The sequence below is a fragment of the Hesperophylax consimilis genome, chromosome 31 (genome assembly GCF_061612785.1).
Source record: "Hesperophylax consimilis isolate HC1 chromosome 31, BYU_Hcon_1.0, whole genome shotgun sequence".
Lineage (NCBI taxonomy): Eukaryota > Metazoa > Arthropoda > Insecta > Trichoptera > Limnephilidae > Hesperophylax > Hesperophylax consimilis.
The window spans coordinates 2337975-2355171 of record NC_142866.1 but is presented as its reverse complement, the minus strand read 5'-3'; the positions used below and the strand labels follow the sequence as shown (position 1 = coordinate 2355171).

Sequence of the window (17197 nt, the reverse complement as noted above, 5' to 3'; positions counted from 1 at the left end):
GTTAGTTGGTGAAATATAATAGAAGTTCGTTAAATCCTAGCAAATAAAATGTTAATTATTACGTAGAAAGTGGATTACACCGTGGAAAATATATTTTAAAGGTATTTTAGCTAAAATTCCCGGCTTTGCTTAAATTAATTGTACTTATATACAATATAAATACTTTTCTACATATTTAAAAAAAATTAAAGTGTCACAATTATAAAAGTATTAAGCAAATAGGCAGTTACGTTTCTGAACCATAAAAAAAAATTACTAACAACTTCAATATTTTTTTATGTTTGAGTCAAAAAAGCACTAAGGTCTTGGAGGGTTAATTATTTACTGTTTATATTTCTATAATTTATTAAGGCAAAATAAAGAAAATATTTCTTATAAATTCCATTAAAACATATGAGAGAATACTAAGGCGGGGAACTCATCCCGCGAGGAGGCGCTAGTGTAGCATGTTGCCATCAGAATGTATGGAAATGTAAAAAGTTGCAAGTATTATTAATATTATAGAGTATTGCAAGTAGTGATCATTATATTATCACACCACAATGGTTCAAAGATATGGTTCCGTGATAACTCAACATAGTGACTATTCAACACACATTTAAAAAGTGATATAAAGTCATTAAAAACTATGAAAAAAAAACTTAACCTAACCTAACCTACTTAACCCAGTTAATAAAGTTTTCGTTTCATCACTTTTCATGACTTTATATAACTTTTTAAAGATGTGATCAATTATCATTTTGATGATTTATCCTGTCACCCAAAGATATAAATGTATTTTGATGATGTTTCTGTAGAATATACCGCAATGCCGTATGCTCCCACTCTATACTCCGGCGGAAGCAGGGCCCGGAGGCACTCGCTGCAGGGAAGGGCGGTCACTTTCTGCTCTAACACGATGGCGCTTACTCCCATAGAGGGCTCCTCATCCCTGCTGGGCGTCATCCACGGCAAGTCAACACGGAATCTAAACACCCAGCCAACATGACATAATTAAAATCTTAATTAAGGCGATGCACTACGTCGTGTAATATTTTAAATTGAGCCGCAATCAATAACAACCCTTACGTAGATGGCGATAAGGTTTAAATTCCCTCTTAACACCATCCGCCTGTTTTGATTTATGCAGAAAAAAAACATGGCCAAAAACTGCCATTTATTTTATTTTGTGGATGTTCAGGCATAAATATTTATTTTTTTTTCAATCATTTTATAGATAACTTAATTTGCCACATTATGCAATAAAATCATAACCGAAAATAGGTTCGTAAGTAGGAGATTTTGAACTTTAAAGCAGTTTTCATAGCCTTTATACATAATTTTTTTCTGGGATTATAAAAAGACTTATCTAAAAAAATACTCGATTATTTTAAAGGCCAGGATGTATTCTACTCGCAGTATTTAATTAAAGCATCTGAAATATTTCTAGGCGACCAAATTTTCAAACCAAAAACACGTGATTTTGCATTACTACGTATGGCATCGCCTTAATTTATTCTGTTGTGTTTCGTCTTGTAATAATAATTATGTGGCAGAACTTGTTTAGTTATAATTCAACTGATTTTTTTAAATAAATTGAATAGTAATATTATCGAACATATAAAAGAAAATCTTTTAAAAAAATAATGATTCATCTCTGTGTGCAGAAGGCGAGTTGAAGAGCCCTGGGCCTGATAGAACCACGGATATTGAAGACCAGGAATGCCCCCAAACAGACTCCATCGCTGAGATCTTGGAGATGCCTGAGGGACAAGATGACCAGGGCGACTCCTCGAGGCGCATGTACCGAGCTCTAGGCCCTCTTAAGCTTATAGCGGAGATGGACGAAGATGTGACGATCGGAGAAGATAACGCTGACGAAGGAACGCTAACCAACCTAACCAAAGAAGACGAAGAAAACTTCAATTTGATAAAGGTGGTGGTTCACGATTACCCTAGAGAAAATTAATTACACCACCAACATTAAGAATATAAATAATGGTACCATGTTTTTGGATTTGGCTTTATGATATGTTTGTAGGTACCATTTAATACATTCCTTTATTGGAATTCTGTAAAAAGCAAGCCAATAATAAGCATTGGAAATAATTAAGAAATACGGTATTAATTACGTTTTTATGATAACATGCAGAAAAACCTATAATCAATATCTGAGTGATTTGAAATTTTCACGCCAAAAGTATTATATTGATTTATTTTTGGGGTATTATGCCGTGTTGCGCTACCTCCTTCTGTGGCAAACGTTTTGGACAGCATTACTGCACATCTGCCCTGATGACGGACACTGTAATGCTGCCCGAAATATTGACTAAAGAAGGTATACACGTTATAATATCCCAAAAATAAATCACTATAAAATATTTTTGTAATGACCCCTGGAGGTGATATCTCATAAAAAAGGTGATCAATCATGCAAATTACTTTTATTCAGCCCCTATAAATAAGTTAGATTAATCGCTGTAAAATTATACGATTAAGTATACGGAATAAAACACTTTATTTATTATATTTATGTTAGTATGTACAGTATTATAAATAATTAAGGTATTATTGCTAAATATTATTGTGAAATGCACCTGGATTATATTGTGCGATGTGACAATATCTGTTACAAAAATATAAAGTAAGAGAAATAGGGGACTGAAAATTAAGAAAATGTCATCATTTAGGGACGTGGTCCACAATTGTTTATGAAGCTAAAAGACTTTGATGACGTATACATAATCTTAAGCATAAAGGTATCCGTACTATTCTTTCTTACAATCATGCTCACTGATTTGTTAATATTACAATGCGATAACTGTTTTTATATAATATCATTTAGTTGTGAAACAGCTTTGATTAATATAATATATATGTTATTTTTTATTGTATTTATACTTTTTTTATTAAAAGCGAGTGTTTTTTTCCTAATGAAATATACAATTACCAAAAAATATTTCAATATAATAATATATATTAATATTTCATATTCTCTCCTGATAATGCAGATGTTTCCGCGTATACTCATAATACATACATAACACTTGAAGATGTATGGGTATATCTTGATACATATAATATTGTAGAAAGGACAAGTTTTATGTGTAGGTATTTATGATAAATCGTACCCCAGTTTTAGATGGTAAAATCTCAAATTATGAGGTGTAACCTTAAAATCTTATTAGTTCACTTAGTGTGATATACATAGTCACTACAACATAACTATAAAATAAAACAATATGTTACTGTTACTCAATAATTCTCTAAATTGGTAAGTTTTTAGTCGACTTTTAACAAGGCCAGGACGCCTGACGTTAGTGAGAACCTCAAGAACGATGTATAAGTAATTATCAGCGCCTTTGCTCCTAAGTTCTTTGCAATTTCACTTGCACATGGCCGACCCTGACTTTCATAAATATCCCAGTCGAATAGCAATCTTCTGGTGACAGTTTTCAGATTCTGATCTTTAACCTCCAACAAATTGCTTGGAAATTTGCAGGAATACCTGATAACCTAAATGATTCCGGTGCATTATTGAAATCGTTATTTTTATTATTCTGAATATCATCAAATTTTATCCTTATATATTTCCAAACAAAATTCAATTGTATCGCATTGCAAATTGAATATTACCTTGATCAATATTGGTGACAAAAAAACCTCGATTAGTGTTTTTAATAGCTACGGGCAGTCCTAAAAAAGAGTCTCCAATAGTTGCCGTTGTTAAAACACAGTGTGATTTTATGAAAATATGTTGACAAATGACCCGAGACAAGTCGAGACAAGAGTGATGCTACGGGAAAATAAATCTGATTGCAGAATAAGATAATATAATTACGAAATGTATATAAATTACACATGAAGATATCATTATATTGATGTTTGTAAAGCAGTAAAACCAATTACGATGACCCTGTATTTAAAAAATTAGTTATTGTGTTTAGACATCCGTGAAAATGTTTAGATTAAAATTGTTATAATACCGACTCATATTGATTTTCTAAAATACTATATTGGATATATAACTTTGTGGACCCTTGCATAGATAGTTACTTTAAAAAAAATAATCTAAATATGAACATTCACATTAAATTGTTTAAATTTCATATCATTAAACATTTTCTAACAATAATTTATGTCATCCTAAACAATGTATTTCGAGATTAAGTTCAACAAAAGATTTTTGATATTATAATTATCACCATATTTATTTGAAAAACCGTCTACTATTATTGTACCGGAAAGTAAACTTGACTGGAGAGCATGTAGATTTGTGATAAATATTATTTTATAAAGAGAAAGACTAATCTTATTCTAAGAATTTTACCGAATTTGATTAATTCTTATGATACCTGTATATATTATGAGAGCATTTCAATATATCAATGTCCCCTAGCTTAATCACTTATTAAAATAAATAACTGACCTCGAATCTATGTTTTAATTACGTGTGTTTAAATTATCCTAAATGCGATTTAACATAAGTGGAGGAAATGCGAATGAGGTAATTAGGAAGAATAAAAATTCTTTCTTGAATTCAACAGCTGTGTTACTTTCCTCCTTCAACATGGGTCTCTTCAAGTCCTGTCCTAAAAAAACCCTCCACACAGCACCCCCAATGATTACATAGGACGTGAGGAAAATTATTGTCCTCAGGGCGCCTAGTGAAAAAAAACAACTACAACTTCTCTCTTTGCCGAGTAGCAGAAACCAGTAACTTTTTTACTAAAGAGGACTAGTAAAAGGTAAGACTTATAGGTAGATACCTACTAGACTGTCCTGAACAAATGAATGTTGCAGCAATACTACTTGCTAAAACCAACCCTTATCTTACAACTTAAAATTATTATCAGCATTTAGCATTTTATCAAAAAAAATATTGTATTGTTTGACTTCCGTCGTCTTTTAATGCTTCATTAAATGTAATAAAATGTTTACAGAAAAATTGTGTCGTTGGTTGTTGTTTTAACCGTTGCATAAATATGATGCGGTGCGGTGAAATAAAAAAAAACATAACTTATTTGGTGCAAGAAAACATTGTAAAATTTGTTAAAATTCATGTTGATATCTCTAGTTCTTATTTTCAACGTGAAAATCTCCAGATTTTGGCGCTTTTTGGAATGGTTTGGATCTTAACTGACTGAATCTTTTTTACGTCGTTAGCTTATTCTATTCAACAACAGATGTCTTCAACACGCTGGTAAATAAATATTTAAGTGCAGTGCCTACAAAGTTTAATTTATTGATGAATGGTAAATGTAATGCAGGCTACAATTAATTTAATTTATTAATTAAAATGCACTTATTGCAAGTTATGCTGTAAAATAGAGGTTAAACGTAACTTTCATTATTATCTACGCGTTCATAGATGACGTAAACTTCATTATTTTATGAACACACTTTTTGCAAGTAATGCTTTCAAATATTAATTCAAATTATTTGTTTGCCCCCTTACATAATATAAATAAATAGATTTTTCCATATACAACTTAATTAATAATAATTTAATATATAACTATTTTTGCATGTTAACGGGCAGTATGCGAAACTTAATTTTTAAGAAATTATGGCAACATTACGAATTAAAATCATAATGTCCTAAAAATCGTAAAGTGGAATTTAACCTTTTTTATTGCCTCCTTTTCTCGCACTTTGCAACTTTTTAGCAAACCATCTACTAGCGACATCTATATTTGTTACCTATAAATATTTTTTGTTATTTTCGGTTCGTTCGCTAAATTATTAAGGTTAAACGCAACGCTCGTTGTATTCTACGTGTTCACAGATGGCGTTAATTAATTAATTTTGTTTAAATACGCTTTTGCAAGGTATTGCTTTACAATATTAAGACAAATCATTTGTTTGCGCCCGTATATACGCAATATGAATATGAATCAATAGTTTTGTTCATTTAAAGACTTAATTCTTTCGAGAAAGGCACACAAATACAATATTTTACCGATGATTCAATCCAATATTGTATTTGTATGCCTTTCTCGATACGAGCGTTGCGTTATTTAAAACTTGGCAATTTTGTGTTCTAACCGAAAATATTTGAAGTTTTGATAATAAATACGTATTTTTTCGCACATTGTGTATTGTGTATAACATGTACGAATGCGAATAAAATATTTTCATTATTCTGTTGCAACAGTATTTTGTACTCCTATGATGACTAAATACAAGCAAGTAGTATCTATAGGTGGCAACAAATTCCATTAGTTTCCCTAGCTACTTATCGATTATGTTTTGGGCATCTGATATTTTTTGTTTGTTTATTTTACCTTTCCGAAAAGTCCATGTCTTCGGGGATATTCAGCATTCAAATATTTATGAACTTCTGTACTGTTTTCTCTTCGCACGAAGCAAGCATTTATTTAGCAACATATTATGTAAATGTAAAACAGATAATAAGAAACGGGGTTAAATTTTTCAACAGGAACATACGTTTATTTTGAAATTAGCATGAATACAAATCATGGCATAAGTGTTCATACATGAAGTGTTGTCCATACAGCATTGGCAGATACATTACAAATAAATTACATGTGTCAGCAAAATATACAATAGCCAAAAATGCAATAACTCCTCCCGTCATCTCCCATCACGGTATGCTCAATCTTACCACAATAATAATTATATTATATTACTACATGCAATCGATAATGATCTTTAATAGCAACACAACACGACGTGTGTATTTTAAATATAGGTATTTATTTTCTCTTACACATTAAATGCCAATTTCAATACAATCGAACAAAGACACATCAAAGGAATGATTCGATTTATGTAAAGTGCGACAAAGCAAGAGGGGAGAGTTTTCACAACACCGAGAGAAAAATATATTGACTTTTATTTATTTATTTTATTAGTCGAAAATTCAGCCAACTTAACGCAGTTGCAGCGACTTTTTAAATCATTATTAATCTTTAATTTTTTTTGTATAATTCAATCAAGAATTCAAGCGAAGTAAAATATCAAGTATTTGTCTTTGATGGAATAAATAAAATACACAAATATTTGATTTTAAAAATACGTTGAAAGGTAAAGTGGTTAATAATAAAATTGATCCATTAATTATCCGAGAAATTAAACCGATTTGCAAAAACCCTCCCAGCAGTGGAACTCGAAGTAGACATAGGCAGGTAGTAGAGAGATCTCATATAAGATAAGGTATACACAATAGGTTGAAATTGGCGTAATTCGCTGTGAAAAGTAAATTAGAATAATAATACAGAATATGATAGCTTTAATAATACAGAACACTTCATTTGCTTTAAACAAAGAATAAGAACATTTATTTCACATCTATATATTATTATATTAGACATACTTACAATGGAATCTCATCTCCGGAAACATCACTAAGCTTACAAACTTAACATTGAAATGTTTGTATACACCGACAGTTCTACAAAGAAAAGACCCAAATGGGAACGCACATACTCGCAAATATAATAAAATGTCAACAAAATTCACATTGATAATGGCTCACGCTTTAAAAGAATGTAAATACGTAAAGTTTTAAATGTACAAAATTGGTTTGTTTCCACCACAACACAGACGTAGGTAAAATTTCCTACTCCTACTGATAAATAACACACTCATTTTCCCAATTGAAATACTTTACACGGAAGAACAAGTATCTTCGATTCATCTTTAATATTTTCATTAAATGTCCACTAAGTTTTTAGACTAAGAAAATTGTTTTAATATATGTTTGCTTAGAGCATATTTATTAATTTCAATTCATTTAATAAAAAAAACCTTGTATCTAAAGAAGGCTTTAAAAGCCACACAAGTAGTTTTCCTAAATACAGCAATCGGACAAATTCATTGCCATTTCATTATTTTGATCAGTTAGATATTTTACACATGGGACATGAATTTGGTGGGATATATCTACGGTGAATATTTAATGCGTATATGGAAATGTTCAAGTAGTGAAGTAAACATAATTGCTCTTTGCTGTGATGTGTTTAATAACATATTGATTTTCCTTTCAAATGGTTTAATCCAAGTTCATTTTCTCAAAAATATATAAATACTTTGGAGTCATGTTGCGCATAGCCCTGGTGAGACACAGACCCCGGAGTAGCCCGGATAAACGAGCTTACTTTGTAAACATAACGCTCTCTAGAGCCAGTCTTCATTTTAATACTTTGACACATTCATACTTAGTTATTGTGAATACATTGGGACACTAAAAATGGTAATAAATGCTTTAAATATTGTAAATATCTGAAAATTTCTCAACCACTTAGGATTACACGAGTCTAAGCCGACGAAAGTCGGAGCAGAAGTCAATCACAGGGTCAGAACATCACTCGGCGAGTTTATGTGTCCCCAAGCAATTCCCAAAACTATCTTACCTCTAACAAAACTAAACATTATACTATAACATATTTCATTTATCGATAATTGTTCATTCACAATCACGAATCACGTTCATCTTGGATACTCGACATGTTCACCGAAATGAAATATACCCAATATGATACTGATCTCCTTAATTATTACTATTATTATGGTAACACTAATACACGGGAACACATAATAATTAAAACTGCATAGTTATTCCTTAATTAAAGACGATTAGCACTAATCGATCGCGGGCAACCACTCGTATGGTGGAGCCGCGTACTCGCGGCGTACATTACGCGGTGCGGCGGACCGTGGAGTAGGACAGTTCGTAGCAAGCACGTAGCTGGTGGCGACACGAGATCACTGTCCATCCCGCACAGTCAGTACTCTACTACACCGTGCGCCGTGCTGCGGATAGCGGACGGCCGTAGCAAGCACGTAGCACGTATAGTAGCGCGCGGTGCGTTGCCTCATCGCTAGCGGCCGCACGGGGCACGATCCCGCACAGTCAGTACTCTACTACACCGTGCGCCGTGCTGCGGATAGCGGACGGCCGTAGCACGCAAATAGCACGTATAGTAGCGCGCGGTGCGTTGCCTCATCGCTAGCGGCCGCACGGAGCACGATCCCGCACAGTCAGTACTCTAATATACCGTGCGCCGTGCTGCGGATAGCGGACGGCCGTAGCAAGCACGTAGCACGTATAGTAGCGCGCGGTGCGTTGCCTCATCGCTAGCGGCCGCACGGAGCACGATCCCGCACAGTCAGTACTCTACTATACCGTGCGCCATGCTACGGATAGCGGACGGCCGTAGCATGCACATAGCACAAAGATATTAGAAGAACGAGATGTGCTATGAGCAGTTCATACTGTGTGGAATTGTTTTGCCCAGTGTCGCCGGTTTTGTTCACCAATACTACTGCACACCTTCGCTTACGCTAAGGGATCCGCACTAATACATAGAACAGATTTCTGTGCGTACACGTCCCGATAGTATTCAAAGTACCCTAATTAGGTAGTACTCCGCCTACGGTCCGGCGGCCAACATAGCATATCTCGTTTTTCCAATATCTTTGACATAGCACGTATAGTAGCGCGCGGTGCGTTGCCTCATCGCTAGCGGCCGCACGGAGAGTCCGTCCCGCACAGTCAGTACTCTACTACACCGTGCGCCGTGCTGCGGATCGCGGACGGCCGTAGCATGCACAATGCACATAGCACGTATAGTAGCGCGCGGTGCGTTGCCTCATCGCTAGCGGCCGCACGGAGCACGATCCCGCACAGTCAGTACTCTAATATACCGTGCGCCGTGCTGCGGATAGCGGACGGCCGTAGCAAGCACGTAGCACGTATAGTAGCGCGCGGTGCGTTGCCTCATCGCTAGCGGCCGCACGGAGCACGATCCCGCACAGTCAGTACTCTACTACACCGTGCGCCGTGCTGCGGATAGCGGACGGCCGTAGCATGCAAATAGCACGTATAGTAGCGCGCGGTTCGTTGTCCCCTCGCTAGCGGCAGCACAGAGCACGATCCCGCACAGTTCTTTACTACACTCTGCCCTTACTGCCTTGAAGTATCATTGGCACATTTCATTTTCAATAGTTTCCCTTTAGAAGGATATAGTACAATTATCATTATAAACGTAAAGATTTGGAAGCATACATTAATCTAATTTAATAAAACATCACATGTATTACAAATATTCCACCAAGTAATTCATATAATAATAATCCTTATCAGTTCAATATATTTATATTATGCACTATATAAAAGTTTGTGCTACATAAAACGTTAATGTTAGATTAATTCAATAAGTTTAAACATTCATAAGTTAATAAAAAAAGCTGAGTTTCTAGTACATTTATTCTAAATTTTTAAAGGTTATGTACATCAATTATCTGAATGAGTGGGTTTAATAATAATTTATTCATTCAAAAATGGGGTTTATATATTTATACAAAAGTACAAAACAAATGACTTATTATAAAAGGGGAATTTAAAAAATAACACAGAATAGAGCAGTGTAAATAAGGAAAGAAGATATTACAAGAATTAAATGAATAAGGGGAATGTTGCCAACACTCGAGAGTGAAATTCGAATAAAAGAAGGCAGAAGAATCCAACGCTACTTCGCCGACTGCGGTGTGCAGATAACACGTAATAAAGACATTTATCAAAAATCTTATAAATATTTAAAAAAAAGCTCTTCAAATTATGGCAAATCTTTAAAAATATATCAAATCATGCAGGTGTCTAGAAAAAACCAATTAAAAATATTAATTTAATAAGTCTTGGCAAATATAATTTAATTTTTGGACACCTCAAATCTATATATATCGAAAACTTAAAAGTAATTATATCTCTTAATAAAATCTAATATTAGCCAATAAAAAGCAGGTTTTCACTAGAGGAAACCGCGGTTGAAAAGAATTATCCAAATATAAATTTAAAATCAATTGAAGGTAAAAGCTACAAGCACTAGAAACCAGAATATGCGGGTTAAACGATATAATATAGTATAGACGGTGACATATTCTGGTCGAGTGGTGCTTCCTTACTAATCCTCGATGGCACTATGTTTCCACAAACATGGAATCATTCTTTGTTCTTTATTTAGTCCCAGGGCCTGTGGCACTCCGCAACTCCCAACGATCGCTGTGTGTTTGGATGCACATCTAATATCTCCGTACTTATTCTACTTGTTCACTGTTTATTTTTACCTTGATTATATCGGCCCAAGGCTCTGATGAATAACTATGACATTATATGCCTGTTTGGGAGAAATTATCGACTATCAGTTTTTGGGGAGGTTGCAAATAATTTTTCGGCGGCGATTTTTTTTCCCTCTTAATCGGTACATTAAGTTCGGCATCCGTAATCGGCTTTTGGTTTGGTTTCTTTTTGCGTTTGGTATTCTTCTTGAGTTCAGTATTGGTTTCTTTGATCTGTGCATTTTGTTGAAACATGTGAGTTTCGATTGCACCGCTGGAGTTTAGGAGGTCTTCAAGAATTCTCCCGAGACTAGTGCTGGCTGCAAATGGCCCATGGGTGGCTGCAGGTGGTCGAGTGACGGGTGCAGGTGGCCCCATGACGGCGCTGGCGACAGCACTAGAGAGCGGCTAGTGCTGCCGCATTAGCGAATTTCAGACGTGTCTCTTCATGTGGAGCGCCAGGTGGTCGGAGCGCGAGAAGCAGCGGTCACAGTGTCGGCATTTGAAAGGCTTGGCGCCCGTGTGCTTGCGATAGTGGCGGGTCAGCTCGTCCGAGCGCGCGAAGCGCCACTCGCAGCCGTCCCACGAGCATTTGTATGGCTTTTCCCCTGAAAAACGAACATTAAAATTAGGTGTGTTATTACTATCAATTGAACAAAATAAAATTGATGGAAAAAAACAGTTTTGTGACTTGTAATTGGTTTTTTCCTGGACAAACTTTGTTGTCATGAGAGGTGGAGACTGAAACATTCCGGCTGTGTGAGCTTAACTGTACCTTTTGAACAATTTAAAGAAAAATGCTGATGCTAATTGCAGTCGATTAGTCTGTGCAAGTGGTATGCCAGATAGTCAAATTGTTAAAAGGAAATTTGTAAACAAGTCGTTGCTTGGTTGTAAAATATGATAGGGATAAGACTTACCAGTATGTGTCCTCTGATGTGCCTTGAGATGAGAGCTCTTGGTATAGACCTTCTTGCAGCCAGGGAACTGGCATTTGTGTATCCGCCTCTTGGAGTCGGGCGAGTCGTGGCGCGGAGCGTGCGGGCGGGGAGCGGCTGTACTGGGGGGCGCCAGGCCCACGCCCTGCGACACGAGGCGCGTGAAGCCCGAGGCCGAGCGCGCCGTCAGCCGGATCAGGGGCGTCTGCACCGGCAGCAGCGCCGTGCTCTCGGGGCTGGAGGGCGGGGTCAGGGTGGGAGCGATGAGCCGTAGAGCCAGCCCGTCCTTGCCTTCCTCGTACGAATCTGTGTCTTCGTCTTCTTCGTCTGATCTCAGTTTGAATATGGAGTCGTCGTCATTTCTGTATTTGAACAGGGCATCTTCATCTTTCATCTTGAAGGGGGAATCTCTACTCAGGGGGAGGTCCCGCAGCGCGAGGGGTTCCATCTCCAGCTTGAAATCCAGGCGGCTGGCGGGAGGGGGGGCGGTGAGGATGTTCCAGCTGTTGTCTGCTTCTGACGTAGCCTTCTTGGAGAAACGCGGCTCATCCTTCAGATACCGCTCCATTTCGTAACAATTCTGAAACAATCAATAATTATTGCGGGAGATGTTTAGTTTTCATGTTAGATCTGAAAAAATATCGAAATTGGGAAGAATTTTATCAACTTTAAAAAAGATTGATGAAAACCATTTTTTCACGCAAAAGCAAAAAAAGTTATGTATTCTTTTATAGTAAGTTTTTCGCATGTTAACATTTACACATTTTTTACAAAACAAGTGACGAATCAAATACAATAAATTAATTGTATTCATGGTGGAAATATGCGCCGCAATGCAATCATAATAATAACAGTTTTCTACTCAAAGTCCCTGTAACAACTAGTATTGACGATATCTTCAACATCCAATTAACAACTCAATCTTCAAACAGAACATACTCCTTTACATTCATAAATACAAAACACCAGAAATAACAACAAACACACATAATACAGGGTGTCCGGGGGTAAAGTGCTTACTTCGTGACGTGATTCACACCTTACCCCCGGACACCCTGTACTAGGAACTATGAATGCAACATTAGAGCAAAAAAGTTTCTCATACTATGGTACTAAACTCTACAAAAAATTCCACTCTCCTTCAAAAATCACAGCAATATAAAAATATTCAAAGTCAAATAAAAAGCTGGATTCAAAACACTAACACCAAAAACAGACTGAAACCGAAACTATTCAACTGCACTAAAAATATATTTTTATTTTTAAAACAATATTTTTGAAATAATTAAATATTAACAAGTAAATGAAATCATCAACGATTCATGTCCTGGATCTCATATCTCATATCTCATAATCTCATATTGTTACAAAAAATATACAATAAAACATTATTATGAAAACAAACAAGTAATTGTAGATTTATAAATACACATAGACATTGATTTCGCTTTTATTCGCTTTATATCTTTTCGCACAGTCTTTATTATTAAAGATACATTTTCATGTTAATTTTAACAAAATATCATAAGGGTTATAGGTTTAATATGTTAATTAAATACTCGTTTATGATTTTATTTTATTAAACAATGCAATTAGAGCAAGATGGAACGTCTTTCATGTATTTTCCAAACTTCTTCCTATAATGTCTATATTAATGTATGTTTACTCAACAGTTTGCTGTCTTCTTCCCCCAAAAGATCCACTCGCACGGCCAATATTTGCAAGACCGAAATATATACTCATTTTTCCGTATTGGGGTTTGCAAACAATCCAATTTTGTCAGAAAATAATACGCGGTACTCATTGTATTGACACTTGAGCAAATAAGGTTGAGCGCAATAATGTGTGTTCACTGTTCATTAATAGCTTCATCCTGACATACCAGCTAACGAGCCGTTCCCAACTAGCAAGTAAGTTTATAAATACTTGAAAATTGATGGGAAAGCCCGAATACATTATTATACTCAATATTTATTTTGAACACTTTGACGACTTAATTATTTATTTGATAGTTGGGAACAGCTTTAAGTTGGAGCGTCTGGATGAAGCTGTCGAAGAATAATACATACATTTCATAGAATTATATTATTTATCAGGCATACGAAACTACATTTTAAATCACCAGATAGCCTGAATTTTCGATAAATCAGTTCTAATTTTTGAAGAGGATATTTAAAAAAAAAACTCAAAATTAAATAATATTATATTAGGAAGTAGGTACTTTATCGCTTGTATGAATTCTTTAAAGAATCAGTTCCATGGACATACAACTTGGAAATACACTTTAATTCAAAGCAAATGTGAGTTCATTGAACCAGATTTCATACATGAATAATTCACGCACATCACAATTACCGAAATTGGTATTTTAAATGATTTTTTCAAACACCCGCCTAATAAAAATAATTTTCCTAAATATGTCAAAATTAATATAGCAAAGTATTGTGGCAATATTAGTTTTTTAAAGAAAACTAGGGAATACATAAAATATGTAAAACGGTATAATTTCAGTGTCGGAAAGCTTGTAATCATCTATCTGAGTAAATAAAGAAAATTAGGGAATATATAAAATATGTAAAACGGTATAATTTCAGTGTAGGAAAGCTTGTAATCATATATCTGAGTAAATAAAGAAAATTAAGGAATATATAAAATATGTAAAACGGTATAATTTCTGTGTCGGAAAGCTTATAATCATTTATAGAATAATGAATCTTTGTCTGTCCAACTAGGAAGGTTTCCCGTTCAGGACAATCAAATTGATAGGTTTAGTTCGTATGAGGTAGGTAATGTAAGACAAACACAAAACAATAAATTCGTATCATCGGAGAAATTACCTTTTACGTAATAAATTTGTAAAATTTGTAATGCAGATCAATTTATTAAAAAAATTACATTATATAATCGTACCCACGCGTGCAGAGTTTATCCATTTAATTATTATATAGGCGTCTATCTCATATAGGGCGTGAATTTATTTCATATCGGAGTTATATACTGGGTGTATCGGCACGTACCCGACAAACTTTAACCAGCTATTCCTTAGCATATTTGGAGTAAAAAATCTTATGTGCACTTTGCTGTCCGGTAACGTTTTTTTTAATAAAAAAAATATTATTCATATTTTCACCACATGTCACCACTGTTTTATCCTTTGTCAAAGTTTGAAAACCCATCTGGCAAATGTTTTATTCGAATTCCGTTGAATAATGCACGTGTGTACCTATATTGGCGCACTTCTACAATCACAACGAAATGGCACGGCACCATTCGTCGCATTTTTAACTATTATTATTTAGTGTGTGCGAAAGAGCGAAGACGCTTTTTGACATACTTGCTTATAACAGCTGTTGAACACGAAACGCAATGCCAATGACAGTGATGTAGTGTGGAAATTTTAATTTTTTTTGTTTTTAATTGAAAAAAAAATGCTACCGGACAGCAAAGTGCCCATAACATTTTTTACTCCAAATGTGCTAAGGAATAGCTGGATAAAGTTTGTCGGGTTAGTGCCGATACACCCTGTATAATATTTAGAATCGTATTCAGAAGTACAAATTTAGCCAATTATTGAGAAAATATTTATTCGCCAACTAACAATACCAAATAAATTTGATTTTCGAAACCCAATTAAAACAAATCAAACAATTTGATTTGATCTACTCATGTGTTATTATTGTTGATATAATGTGTTGACAGAGTAGGTAGCGCAAATATTCATTTTTCTTTATCCATGTAAAAATCCTTGTTAAAAATATTGAATAGTTTTTCATTGAGTTAACTAACATTTAATTATTGTTATGATAATTATTCCGGAATACGCTATTTTTATGTTCTAAAAATTTTCTACAAATAACGTTAGTTTGTGTGTAAAGAAGCCACCTAGCTATAATTCAGGATATATTTTGTGCAGAGGTAATTAAGGTTTTAAAAAATATTCGTCATGCTTATAAATTTACTGAAAAACCAGTGGGTTCCGACAATTTTTTTTTGCGATTTTGTTACTTTTAGTATCTTTTGACGAGCATTTAAAAATAGCGTAAACGTTTGCCGATTCTATGAAATAACTATCTAATCATAAAAGCATACCTTTGTCTCCGTGGTTGAGGGCTAAGACTCTCGACTAATCTCGAAGACTCGACCAAGCCGAAAGTCGCGGTAAATTTTACTTGATTAATTTGTGTCCTTTTACAATTTAGTCATTAAAAATAATGTACAGTTTATTGGTGGCAATTAAAATGTTGCTTGAAATGGCTTTAGCCGTTTTCAACGACCTGTGACGTAAACAGTCAGTACTTCCCCACCTTCCTCTTACCCATCTCCTTCCCCTCCCAACTACCTTCAGCTTAACAATACACCCCAGTTGGGTATGCCATAGTCTCTCATAATCTTTAGACGGTTGGGAGCAGTTGGGACTCTTGTGTGGTTTTACATAAAAAAACGAATATCAATACTAATCTATTTTTTTTTTTCAGTGCAAAGCATGTAAGATAAGATTCTTCAATTACTTAAATGTTGTCTTTGAAATAATTTTTGTTCCAAGTTGTAGGAGGGAGGAAACACAGAGGCCGGCAGTTCGTTCCACAGCCGAGCTGTTGAACCTAAGAACGAATCGTAGAAGCGACCCGTTCTCATGTGACAAGTGTCAACCGTGTACAAATGTTGGGCCCGCGTTTGGCGTGTATCCCGACTACGCACCGGTGCCGAAGGCATCAGTGACGCTAGTTCCTCAGAGCATCTTCCATTGTAATACTGATAGAACAAGGACAGCATACCTACCTGACGCCTGTGCACTAAAGATTGCAGTCCGTTTGTTAAGATTGGGGAATCTATCAAACGGACCGCCCGTTTCTGCACAGAGTCAAGGGTTAGGTTAGGTTAGGTTAGGTACCTACTGTAGTGAGATGTAATGAATACGTGCTTTACGTATTGTACTTACAATATTACACCTATGTTTCAAGTCAAATGCGTTTATAAAAAAAAAATGTATCTCTTGGTGGCTCACTTGTTCGGAAACTCTAGAACTGAATGTTCATATTATATTGAAAAACCTTTGTGATAAAAATACTTTTCTACTTTGAGGCCGTTATTCTGCATTCCAAGTATGCTAATACCTACTGTGCACATAATATTGATGGTCGGAATGACAAAGGAAACTAATTTTATCACCAATTTGGTCAAACAACCCCCATTAATTA

General features: G+C 35.1%; 1 protein-coding gene across 3 annotated transcripts in view; it reads right to left on the bottom strand.

Moving 5' to 3' along the window:
* Positions 1 to 6405: 6405 nt before the first annotated feature.
* LOC149409338 (Krueppel-like factor 7) overlaps positions 6406 to 17197 on the bottom strand; it is a 354445-nt gene continuing 343653 nt past the window's right edge. For all 3 annotated transcript variants that reach the window (XM_089649750.1, XM_089649752.1, XM_089649751.1), the window contains 2 exons: positions 11982 to 12579; positions 6406 to 11669 (listed from right to left, as the gene is read on the bottom strand). In XM_089649750.1, the coding sequence (XP_089505876.1) occupies positions 11494 to 11669; positions 11982 to 12579 (774 nt within the window). In that variant the 3' untranslated portion in view covers positions 6406 to 11493. The remainder of the gene's footprint in view (positions 11670 to 11981; positions 12580 to 17197) is intronic.